The sequence below is a fragment of the Schistocerca serialis genome, chromosome 4, assembly GCF_023864345.2.
Source record: "Schistocerca serialis cubense isolate TAMUIC-IGC-003099 chromosome 4, iqSchSeri2.2, whole genome shotgun sequence".
NCBI classification, from domain to species: Eukaryota; Metazoa; Arthropoda; class Insecta; order Orthoptera; family Acrididae; genus Schistocerca; species Schistocerca serialis.
The window spans coordinates 288,431,474-288,444,494 of NC_064641.1; the positions used below are offsets into that span (position 1 = coordinate 288,431,474).

General features: G+C 38.2%; 1 protein-coding gene across 1 annotated transcript in view; it reads left to right on the top strand.

The window, feature by feature from the left end:
* The window catches only part of LOC126473895 (ATP-binding cassette sub-family F member 3), a 110,542-nt gene that overhangs the window by 78,631 nt on the left and 18,890 nt on the right, over window positions 1-13,021 (top strand). The window contains exons 7-9 of the mRNA XM_050101235.1: window positions 7,151-7,351; window positions 12,204-12,386; window positions 12,781-12,954. Of these exons, the coding sequence (XP_049957192.1) occupies window positions 7,151-7,351; window positions 12,204-12,386; window positions 12,781-12,954 (558 nt within the window). The remainder of the gene's footprint in view (window positions 1-7,150; window positions 7,352-12,203; window positions 12,387-12,780; window positions 12,955-13,021) is intronic.

Here is a 13,021-nt window from a genome sequence, read left to right on the forward strand (position 1 = left end):
CATGTATACAACCTGCTTTTATGATTCTTGAACCAAGTGTTAGCTATGATTAAGTTATGCTCTGTGCAAAATTCTACCAGACAGCTTCCTCTTTAATTTCTTACCCCCAATCCATATTCACCTACTATGTTTCCTTCCCTCCCTTTTCCTACTCTTGAATTCATCAGCCATGACTATTAAATTTTCGTCTCCCTTCACTACCTGAATAATTTCTTTTATCTCATCATACATTTCATGAATTTCTTAATCATCTGCAGAGCTAGTTGACATATAAACTAGTACTACTGTAGTAGGCTTGGGCTTCGTGTCTATCTTGGCCACAATAATGCATTCACTATGCTGTTTTGTAGTAGCTTACCCGCACTCCTATTTTTTTAAATAAAAAATAAATGTTTCAAAGTTTTTGGATATTCAGCACCCAAGGGGGAGAAATACGGGGTAAAAAGTTTTATGGAAGTAATACATTATGAAACATTTTTAAAGCTAAAACTGTGAAAATTCCCATTTGGTATCTTGGTTAGAAATTTTTTTAAAAGAAGTATTTCAGCATTTTTGGAAGGTCGACCCCATGGGGAGAGTGAAAGCTTCTATGGAAATATTGCATTATGAATGCATTTATGAAGCTAAATCTGAAAATTTGTTTACCAGATACAGGTTAAAGAGAAGTGGCATAACATGTTCCACTTTCACACCTTTGGAGGAATGTGATAATGATTTACTTGTATGAAAGATTCAAATAAATATTGAGTTGTCCGTTAATACACCTTCTTCAGCAGATATTGCCAGTAAATAATCTATTTGGGAGGGATTGTGTAATTTAGTATACAGCTCTGGCTGAAATGTTTAGTAAGTCTGGTAGTACTGGATGTTGATTTAACTGTTTTTATTATAGCATTGTGTAGTGATGACTTAACATTAATAATAATTGGAAAACTTATCGACAGAAGGAAAGAACAAGGTTCAATTGTGTCTATAAGTTTAGAATGTGTATTACAAATAATGATAAATTTAAATATTTATGGAGAAGCAAGAAGAAACAAAAAAAGATGTTTTGAGATGGATGATAAGTGGCTTCACACCTGTGGTAAGCAAATTGAGGTACATGGGTCGACAGGTATATCCTCGAATGATTATGGGGGTAATCTTTTCGACGTCACTGTCATGTAGTTGTAACTATGTACCATGCTTCCTCAGGGGAATCACATTCTTTGTAGAATGATGACAGCAGACTGGAGTTCATTGTTGTATGAGGTGCTACCCCCAACATATTTGCAGCTCATGAGTCTACCTGTCTATCTAGTATGAATATAATAGAGGGAAACATTCCACATGGGAAAAATAAAACAAAGATGCTGTAACTTACCAAACGAAAGTGTTGGTATGTTGATAGAGACAAAAAACACACTAACACAAATTTCAAGCTTTCGCAACCCACAGTTGCTTCATCAGGAAAGAGGGAAGGAGAGGGAAAGACGAAAGGATGTGGGTTTTAAGGGAGAGGGTAAGGAGTCTTCAATTCCGGGAGCGGAAAGACTTACCTTAGGGGTAAAAAAGGACACACACACACACACACACACACACACACACACACACACACACACACACACACTTACATGCAGACACAGGCAGACATATGTAAAGACAAAGAGGTTGGGCAGAGATGTCAGTCCAGGCGGAAGTACAGAGGAAAAGATGTTGTTGAATGACAAGTCATGTAGGAGGGGCAGCAACTTGAAATTAGCGGAGATTGAGGCCTGGTGGGTAATGGGATAAGTGGATATATTGAAGGGCAAGTTCTCATCTCCGGAGTTCTGATAGGTTGGTGTCCGTGGGAAGTATCCAGATAACCCGGACTGTGCCAAGATGTGCTGGTCGTGCACCAAGGCATGTTTAGCCACAGGGTGATCCTCATTACTAACAAACAGTCTGCCTGTGTCCATTCATGCGAATGGACAGTTTTTTGCTGGTCATTCCCACATAGAAAGCTTCACAGTGTAGGCAGGTCAGTTGGTAAATCATGTGGGTTCTTTCACACGTGGCTCTGCCTTTGATTGTGTACACCTTCCAGGTTACAGGACTGGGGTAGGTGGTGGTGGGAGGGTGCGTGGGACAGGTTTTACACCGGGGGCGGTTACAAGGGTAGGAGCCAGAGGGTAGGGAAGGTGGTTTGGGGATTTCATAGGGATGAACCATGTAGTATGATGGAATGCCGCCAGGTGGTACTGTATGCTTCCTTTCGTGACCCAATGCCTCAAGTGACTTTCTGCTAGGTGGCCGCATATAGTTTTGTGTGCATTTTACATTGTCAGGTCTTTAAACTTTTATTTCATACTGTGAAAAACTGCTGTAGAAACACACAGCGTGTTGAAGTAAGCATTTGGGGAAGATGCCTTAGGTCCTCAGCAAACTTACAACAGGTTTAAATGTTCTCAAGGTGACAGAAAATATGTTGACAATGAGTGACATTCAGGATGGCTGTCAGCCAGTGTTACACCTGAAAAGTTGCTACTGCCTGGAATATGGTGCTGTAAAATTCTAGCCAGACTATCCAGTATGCATGCAATATCATAGGGCTGTCTTTTGGTATGTGTCAGAGGATTTTATCTAACAAACCACATATGTGACGGATTTCCGCAGTTCATGCCATGAATTCTCAGCAACCGCCAGAAATAACGTTACATGGAAGTCTGCAGAGAACTTCAACAAAGGTTTGAAATTTAACCAGACTTTCTTTCGAAGGTTTTTATTAGAGATGAAAGCTGGGTTTATGAGTATGATATCAAAACAGAGCAGTCATCAGAATGGGAGTGTCTGTTGTCCCATTGCAGGAAAGTATGGCAACTGAAGAGTAAAGTGAACTTGTGCTCACCTGTTCCTGTGACATGGAAGGAATTGTCCATAAGAAGTACTTCCCTCATAGTCAGTCAGTGCAATGTTCTACAGTGATGTCTGAGGTGGTTGAGGAAGAATGTAAGAAGAAAAGTCCATAAAAATGGCACAGGGGTGCCTGGTTTCCCCACCATGACAATGCCATGTCACACACTGCTCTGATCATCCTGGAGTTTGTGGTGGAAAAACAAAATGACCACTCATCCTCATCCACTGTATTCACCTGACCTGACACCAGGTGTGCCTTTTTTTAATTCCCCAGGATGAGACTAAAGTTCAAAGGCTGAAGATTTCACTCAGTTCAGGGGATTCAAGTATAATTGCGAGTTATAGTAAATTCTCTCACAAAAAATTGATTCCATGGAGCTATCAGTACATGGAAAAATCAGTGGGAGCAGTGTATAAACTCCCAAGGGGACTACATTGAAGGTGATTGTGGTGAATAAGATCCAGGTAAAGTGTAATTTTATTTATTGATGTATCCTAGGAACTTTCAGGGAGCACATTGTATTTCTCCACATGTAATTTTCAATACAATGGTCTTCCTTACCCTCATCTCCACCCTCCAATACTATCCTACATACGTTACCACCAAATTTTCTTTTACTATCATATTGTGAGATGGGGGTATAAGGTGACGAAATTGGTTTGTAAATGGTATGAGGTACAGAGACAGCAGCAGCACTCAGTCTTCAGTCCCATCGGGACTATCCGACCGCCATGTCATCCTCAGTTGAGGATGCAGATAGGAGGGGTGTGTGGTCAGCACACCGCTCTCCCGGTCGTTATTATTGTTGTCTTTGACCGGAACCGCAATTATTCGGTTGAGTAGCTCCTCAATTGACATCACAAGGCTGAGTGCACCCCGTAAAATGGCAACAGCGCGTGGTGGCTGGATGGTCACCCATCCAAGTGCCGGCCATACCCGACAGCGCTTAACTTCGTTGATCTCACGGGAACCAGTGTATCCACTGCGGCAAGGCCGTTGCATGTGGTACAAAGAGATGATGGATTAATTTTGACATGGGATGACGGGAATGGGATTTTTTTACTGACCTTAATTACTGTCATTCATTTTTAGAATAGTCCTTACTTACATCCACCCTGTCGTAAGAGATCCAAACATCTTTAGTCATACTTCAACCATATGGATGAAGTGCATGTTATGATCCACACCCTATTAAGGAAAGTATGTCATTATTTATGTTTCAAATAAGTAGAGATACAACCTGATTATAGATGTATTCAATGTTGTCACACGTGCAGGAATTATAACAATATTTCTGTGCTGTTCAAGCACACTGAAGATCCCACTTTTGTTTCACTATTAGTCATTTCCCTGTTAACCTATATCTGTCCGCCCCCCCCACCCCCTTTCCTGCCCCTTTTGAGAGCTTCGTTGTCTTGTATACTACACCTGTTGAGATGATCTCATGTGTGTACCTATGTACTTGTTTTGAGAGCTTTGACTAGTTTTTTTGTGACCCATCTTAAGGTAAGTTCAAGCATTTACTTACATTTACTTCTGAGGGGAGTCACTATATGACAGGGTACACCCCTTGGAGAAAGTTGCATGTATCTCTTTAGGCCCTGTTATGGAGAGAGTATAAAGTCATCATTTGTATGACCCTGAAGATAATTTAGAATTGTTAGTTGTATCCCCCATTAAAAGGATATATGTCATTACTTATAACTCCAGCCATGGGGTCTTTCATCATTCGTAGACCACTCATGAGAGTATTCCATGTAGAAATCATCATCTGAAGCTCCTAAAATTTGCTAAGTGAGCACTGTTGTAGGCTATATTTTCTCCCTTGGATCCACATAGTTTAAACTAACGTGAGTCAATTGTGTTTATGCGTCCATGGATTTCTTAAAAGCTAAAATTTAAGCTGTTTTTTCTGCCAGACAATCATTGGTAAATGAAAACTATAAAGGCAAATGTTTCAGTAGAAATAATATAGAAAACCAACAGATTTGAAGACTCTTTAAGGTTATTACAAGCTTGTGTGCTTGTTCAATAATTAAGTGAATATGTAAGCACTACAATGAATTCCAAAATGAATTTATTTTTCTGTAGTATTTTACACAAGTTCCATCACAAGGAGGAAAATTACATTGATAATGTTGCAAGATCATGTTTGAATATGTGCAAATGAAAAGTAAGCTGGTAAAGTGTACTGTGATAAAACTCTTAAGGGGAGCCGGAGGTGCCTATGCTGCCTATGTTAAAATCACTAAGTTTGAGGAACATTTATGAATAAACTACCAAATAGAAATTTTTGAATTTTTTTTTTACATATAGAGTGGTTTAGTATTGCCGTTATGACAGAGGAATTTTGGAGTATCTTTTCTAGTTTTCTTCCAATTATTTTTTTATTAATGACCCAATTTTTTTTTTACAAATAATTGCTTTATAATTAAACTGAAATGAAACTACTGAACATATTGCCAAATGGCTGTGTTACAATGTAAGTTTGACGACTAGGAGTGCTGTATAAAAATTTCATCTCTCTAGCTTGAGTGGATTTTGAGAAAATGTTCCTCATATTCGAAAAATTCTAATTTACGGGAAATGGCTATCAAAGTTTCTCAATACATACCTGCACTATAGGATGGATTATCAGGGTCTTCTTCTTCATCCTCCAAAAGCTTCCTCTTCTGTCTTCTTTTCTGGCCTGTTGTTCCATCATACTTCATATGCCTTTCTCTTCTTTCTGCTCCTCTTATCCTTTCTCTGTCAATATTTCTTAGTGCTCGTACAGTGTTCACCCCAGCTGTAAATCCTAATGCCTTCAGAACTTCACACTTCGCACTGTTCCCTTGGTTGTAGGTTGCTATTGCATCACAAATGCAAAAGTGCAGTGTTTTTATGCTTACAAACACACTTTTAGGAATCACTTTCCAAATCAAATTGTTTACGCTCTCATTAGGATTCTGCGTCTTTCCGTGTAGACATTTGTGTAACAATTCTGGCTGTGCTAAGTCATGAAAAATCGGTTTTATTGCATTTATCAGAGCTGCTGGCAAACCATATTTGTGATCATAGTCCTTTTTTGCATTATATTTGCACCAGGAATCTTTTGGGCACAGGCTGTGTTGAGGGTATTCATTCAAAGAGACAGTATGAAGGAACAATGCCCACACTGCTTTTCGCATGTCACTAACATTACTAGTATTTTGCCTTATAGCATACCCATAGTATCTCTGTAGACGTTCAATCACCTCATCAGTAAGCCTACCTCTCCCTCCTATTGTCTTTCCATCACTGAGCTTACTTGAACCCAAAGTTTGTTTGAGCCTTCGAAGCCGTGCACTCATACACTTTTGCACATGCCCAATGCATTCCAACTTTTGAACTACAAATTCATTTCCATATGGTTTCAGTTCCTCTGTAGTCTTGAAACCTTTGGAGTCACCATCCCCAAGGTAGTATTTGTATCTAACATTGTATCTGGGAACTGAACATTCAAAAATTTGTTTCACTCCATCCACTTCCATTGCTCCACTTGATCCACTAAAATTTGCTTCACAGGCTCCACTGTGCTCTCCTTTGATTTTATTTTTGCACCTACAATGTTTTGATAATATTGCAACATCTATCACTTTTGCACTATCACCACAAGTAGCAGTTACAACCCCATTCAGGGATTTATGACCCTTCTTTTGCCAGGAACCATCTAATGCCACTACCAAATCCCTAGAACCACCGTTCATTTCTACAGATTCCTCCACTGCTTCCTTCACGGTTTTCAGAGCCACATCTTCAACAGAGGATCCTACCAGTTCACAGTAGTACCCAAATTTGCTTGGAGGCGATGACAAGTTCATAATACCACAAAACAATTTACCAGCAGCAGACCCTTTTCCAATGGATCGAAGACCATACACAAGTCGAACATTCTCATCAAACACTCTCGATCGTCCATTTTCACCAAAGAGACTGGCATGTGAATTGTAGAAAGTCACTTGATACTTGCAACATGCACAGATTATCTTTATCTCACAAGCTAAACAAAAGTGCTTTGTTATCTCTAGTCCCATTCCTACACTTGAACACATTTTGCGCACAGAACACTTTCTTTCAGCACAGAAGATAATAATCCAATATTCAGTACTTCATTAATATCATCACTGTCACTAACATATTCATGAAATCTGTCACTTCCACCAGTCAGCTTCTTGCTAGAAGATGTCACAGGGTTATGGCCGGCCATATTTCTATTTATAAAACATATCGGTGGTCATATTTATTTTTCAGGTGCACGGAACCTGAATTGACTCAAGAGTTGACTGATGTCTACACTCAGCTGCAAAATATAGAAGCTGATAAAGCTCCAGCACGTGCCAGTATTATTCTGAATGGTCTTGGGTTCTCCACTGAAATGCAGCAGCGTTGCACAAAAGAATTCTCAGGAGGTTGGCGGATGAGACTCGCTTTGGCGAGAGCATTGTTCTCAAGGTAAGATGCTTTCTTAATTTGATCTTCATACACTTTCTTAAATATAGTCTTGTGAATCATGTTGTAAGCAGTCTGGAACAAAAAAATGTTAGTTTGAGCCAATATTTAATTTATGTTAGTGCATACAGACTTACGTTTAGGAATGACCTCTGCCAAGTGCTGGACACCTTTGATATTTGCACATCATTACTTGCCCTTTCTCAAAGGGTATGTGAGGAAGAAGATTCTGTCTTGTTTTTCATTACTTTATTTAGGTCGAAGAAAAATTACTTCTAACAATTTTTTAAAGAATAATGTTATGAAGAGTGGTGGTAAACACTTCTCTGTATTGATACAGTTAAAAGTATTGATCTGTGTATAACAATTTCTGGAAGGAAAAAGTAAAACTGTAGTAGCAGCCATTTAGCAGCTGTTCTTACTACACCACCTCATTGGACAGGCTATGGCAATATATATTTGTAATGTCTAATGGGGGACAAGATGATATACTCCAACACTGTCTAGTGGACCTGAAGAAAACAAAATCGTACTCAACATTATGTTAACACAGGATGTATAATTGCCTATTCTTTGTATGAGAATCTATAGTGTCTGTATGAAGACAGTTAATGGCCCTGACAAAATTCAGTTTGGGATGCTGATGTAGCTGAATACTGAAGCAAATGGAAATCCTCTTGGAACTTTTTAATGAAATCTGGTTACAAGAAGAATGTCGGCACCTAAAGGGTAATGATTCCTTTCCTAAAACTACGGAAAGGTTGCACATCTCTGAGTAGTTACTGTAGTATTCTTATAAACACTTATCTGAGACAGACTGTTAGGTGACTGATCAGCAGACATTTTGTATGAATTTTAGAAAGAATGAATCTTCTGCCTTGCCTCCTGTATGGCTTCAGAAGGTATCATTTTACTCTGGACAACCTTAGCCAAGGGAGTCATTGTACTAGAGTTCTTAATTTGTATACATGTCAGACATTCTTGTTGACATAAAGAAGGCAGAAGCACTACCAGGAGATATAATATTATGCAGCAACCTGGAGTGGAATTCCTGTGGGATTGTGCAGCAACCTGGAGTGGAATTTCTGTGGAAACTCCCAATTTTGTGATATTTATTCATTTTAGCTCCTCTCGCCCAATATTAAATTTGTAATTTACAACATATTGTGATTCCTAAACTTTTTCTCCTGTTTTCCTGGTATATCCATCTCAAGAGTTTCTCGTGTGTCATAGGCGGGTTACATCCAGACTTCTCCTTTGCGACATCTCTTTGTGGAAAGCATCACGTAGTTGACATAAACTATATTCCCCTGGTTTCAGAACCTACTGCTGTTGTGCCTTTATTTCAGTTAACATTATCAGTTATGATATTAATATTATCTATTTTATAAACTTTCCTAAAGACATGTCAGTTGTTATATTTATTAAGCCTGCAATACTTGATAAAATAATGTTACCATGCAGTGTGATTTCAAACGCATAGCTGTGTGTTGACAATGCTTTGCTGTGTGCTGATCGTGGTTGTATTGACTGTGGAACAAAAACAGTGAATCTGGGCTTAAATACCAGTTGTCTTTCAAATGAATGTTGCCTTTATGTCACTACTTCTAACCAAATTGTGAAATCCATTTTATGTTATTCTGTTTTCGCGGGTATACACATTAAAGTACAGGACAGTCAGTCTGAAACTGGCTTTCATTTGGTTGACATAAATTGTTTGGAAGATAATCAGCATTTGAATGACAGCTGCCTCAGTCACTGCTGAATGATCGATACAAATGAAAAGTTCTGTGAAGCAGTATTAAAGTTTATTAATGATAAATTTTCAGAATTAATGCCAAACAGTATCAGGACTAGTTTGCTAAAATGTGAAATGATCAAATGCACATTTTTCTGTATCATTAATTTTGAGCTTTTTCTATCTTAACCATGAGGAGACTGACTACAATTGCATGCCCCAAATCCTGTAGCTTTACATTTTGCAAATGTGCCAGGTTAATTGCATTTTTAATTATTAATAACAGTGGAATAAAATCCATAGATTTCATCTCCTATATATTTTGTCAGATCTTTGATCAGAAAAATTGAGAAAAATGATACAATGACAGGTTCATTCTCTAGTTCATAGTGTCCTGAATTCATAAGGTCATTAAGTAGATTGAAATAAATTTTCTTTACTAGAATATTTTAATTGTACATGCTCAGTTTCCAACTGGTTCACCAGATTTGTACACTCTTCAGATTCTGAATGTATATCTACTGTACCTGAATAGAACACAATTGTGTAAAAGGCAAAAATTGTGTGTTTAGTTGACATTTTGTGGAAATCATGGCTGTTATTACCATCAAAGAAGTTACCTTCATACAGTACCAATAAACACATTTAAAAGTACATACATTATCCCAGCTGTCGCAATCCATCCCTGAGAAAGGAACTATTAGTTCTGAAAGCTAGCGTAGTGTTTATACTTTCACGTGTTTGTCAGCAGTACTGTATTTATTTACGTATTTATTGTGTGTGTGTGTGTGTGTGTGTGGGGGGGGGGGGGTGAAGACAAGTAGTAGTGATTTGTGACCTAATTTTACAGTTTTCTCAAACTGCTTTTCCTTTTGATACAGGTTATCCTCATTTTCACTTCTTATTAGCTTCTCCATAATTTCGTCCTTTTTGAATCAAAAGGATGTTACAGTTCTATTACAGATATGAAATTTACTGGGATTATGTAGGGGCAAAAAAGTTGATGAGAATAACAGGCAGTCATGGCTGACAAATAGTTTAATGTTAAACAGGAATAAGAGACTGCAACCAAAAATACACATATCCACCAAAATTTAACTGGTGCCGTAAAATTGGTGTGTGATTTCAGCTGTATATGTAAGAGAGTTGTCAGCATCCAGATATATAAATGGCAGTACATCTAAACATGCCAAGTGCAAAAGTGCTAGGCTGGATTTGCCTGGCTCATTGCTTTTTCACAGGCAGTAGTCTATCTGCCAAAACATCTCAGAACATCTTACAGCTTTACTTAACCATTTAAGTTGGCATCATAAATATATCTGTCAGTGGTCTGCTTGTTTGTAATTGGTTGGACAGATATCAGTCCACAAATTCTGTGCCATGTTTCTAATGGGAAGGCCAATACTTCTCGAATTGGTTTTGGTGCTCGCTCACAGTAACTCTTTCTGAGCGAACTGTGACAAGTGAAGCACTGGTCTAGATTTGGTTGACAGACTTATACAGACACTGATAATGTCTGTACAGTGGGGAAAAACAAAAAGGAATTCCCCACATTCAGGGATAGTGGAAAACTGAAGAAGAGCAAACATGTAATTGCGTACAGAAACAAGCAGATGATGGTAAAGTGGAAGGATGAGAGACTAGTCAAAATGGTCATACTTTTCCATTATGATATGTTACAAGAAGTAAATTCAAGGAGTGGCATTGTGCAAAAACCAAATTTTGTAGTGCATTACAAAAAGAGTAGTGTATGCATGGATAGGAGTAATTCCCAGTTGCAAAGTTAACAAATGGCCAAGAGTAGACTGAAAAAATATTGTCAGAATATAAGTCAATGTTGCATGCTTCGATGCGGATGTTCTATACAAAAAAACATTGTGGCAAAAAATAGCAATTCGAATTTGTGATTAGTCTCAAAGAACAATTGGATGCTCACTTTGGACAGCAGAAGCAACTCATAGCCAGGCATTTTCCAGAATTTTTGGCAACCACAGTGAAGGAAGGCAAACGAGGTGTGGAATATGCATGATAAGATGTCTTTGAGAAGAAACGTTTTATTGCTGTGCAGAATATTTTAAAACAATTTGCATCCAGAACAGACATGTTATTGAGGAAATAAAAGTTCATTCCCTTCTTTAATGTTTCTATTCAGTCCTAATTACCTTAAGTATTGCTCCATAAACCAAAATCTACAAATGTTTCAATGGGTGAACAACTCTGACCACACTGGCCATTGTTAAGGGAAATTATCTACTGAGGTATAGAAGTGCACATGAAAAATTTACACTTAAGGGGTTAAGTATACGGACTGAGAATACATATCTTTCCTACATTCCCACACACTGCAGAGGTGATCCTTTATTGTTGGACAACTTTCTAGACCGGAATAAGACATTCTCTGCTATGTCTTTCTATTCCTTTCTGTGTTAAGTCTTTTACCTGGCATACTTTTGAAGTAGAGTGTGCTGGGAAGCTGCGGTGGTGCTTTGGAAAATGAGAGGAAGGTACTTACTATAGCTTAGAGTTTGTATGTGAGGCATACTCCAATGGCTAAATTTGTTCGTCACTTTCCATGAAGTGCAAGGAGCATGTTATGGTCCAATACAAAGCTTTAATCTGTTGGGACAGGTCATTTGCAGACTATTGCTTTTTGTAGTCATGTAATTGTTGTTGTTCTTGTTCTTGTTGTGGTCTTCAGTCTAGGGACTGGTTTGATGCAGCTCTCCATGCTACCCTATCCTGTGCAAGCTTCATCTCAAAGTACCTGCTGCAACCTACATCCTTTTGAATCTGCGTAGTGTATTCATCTCTCGGTCTCCCTCTAAGATTTTTACCCACTACACTGCCCTCCAATACTAAATTGCTGATCCCTTGATGCCTCAGAACATGTTCTACCAACCGATCCCTTCTTCTAGTCAAGTTGTACCATAAATTCCTCTTCTCTCCAATTCTATTCAGTACTTCCTCATTATTTACGTGATCTGTCCATCTAATCTTCAGCATTCTTCTGTAGCACCATATTTCGAAAACCGCTATACTCTTCTTGTTTAAACTATTGATCATGTACCGTGTAATGCTAGTTAAAATTCAGTAAGTCTTTGGTTTGTGATGTTCCAGACCTGATCTGCTGTTACTTGATGAGCCTACTAATATGTTGGATATAAAAGCCATCATATGGTTAGAGAATTACTTACAGAACTGGCCCACCACGTTACTGGTTGTGTCTCACGATAGGCACTTTCTTGACACAGTGCCCACTGATATTCTTCACCTACATTCCCAACGTATAGAAGCTTACAGGTAAGTTCAAATTAATAATCATTATTTCAGTAATAAAGCATATGTTCCAGAAATGTTGATTAAAGGAGTGCATCCATGCCTCACACTTGCAGAAGTGTAATGTGCAACCAAAACTGCACAGTGAAAAGGATGGATAGTTGTTTCTTTTCTTCTAAATAAAGCCATTTGTTTCTTGCTGTTAGTGTAGTTTACCTCTCTTTCTGCAAGCTGTAAAATATTCTACTTGTGATGAGGAATGAGTTTAATGCAGAATGATATTTTTTAAAAAAATGTATTGACCGGAGCACGTCATTGTTACATTCATACAGTATCAGCAATTACTTCCTGGAGCTCACCTTTTGATAAATATAATAACTGTTTGGTTATATTATTTTGTTTTTATTGTTTATTTCAGGGGGAACTACGAGAATTTTGAGAAGACTAAAACAGAAAAATTACGAAATCAGCAGCGGGAGTTTGAGGCTCAACAGCAACATCGAGCACATGTTCAAGAATTCATTGACAGATTTCGCTATAATGCAAATAGGGCTTCAAGTGTTCAGAGCAAAATCAAGATGCTTGAAAAACTGTAAGTATCTCAGATGCATAGGAGTAGATTGTGATGTATTGCCTGTTATTAAATAGGTCTGCATTGT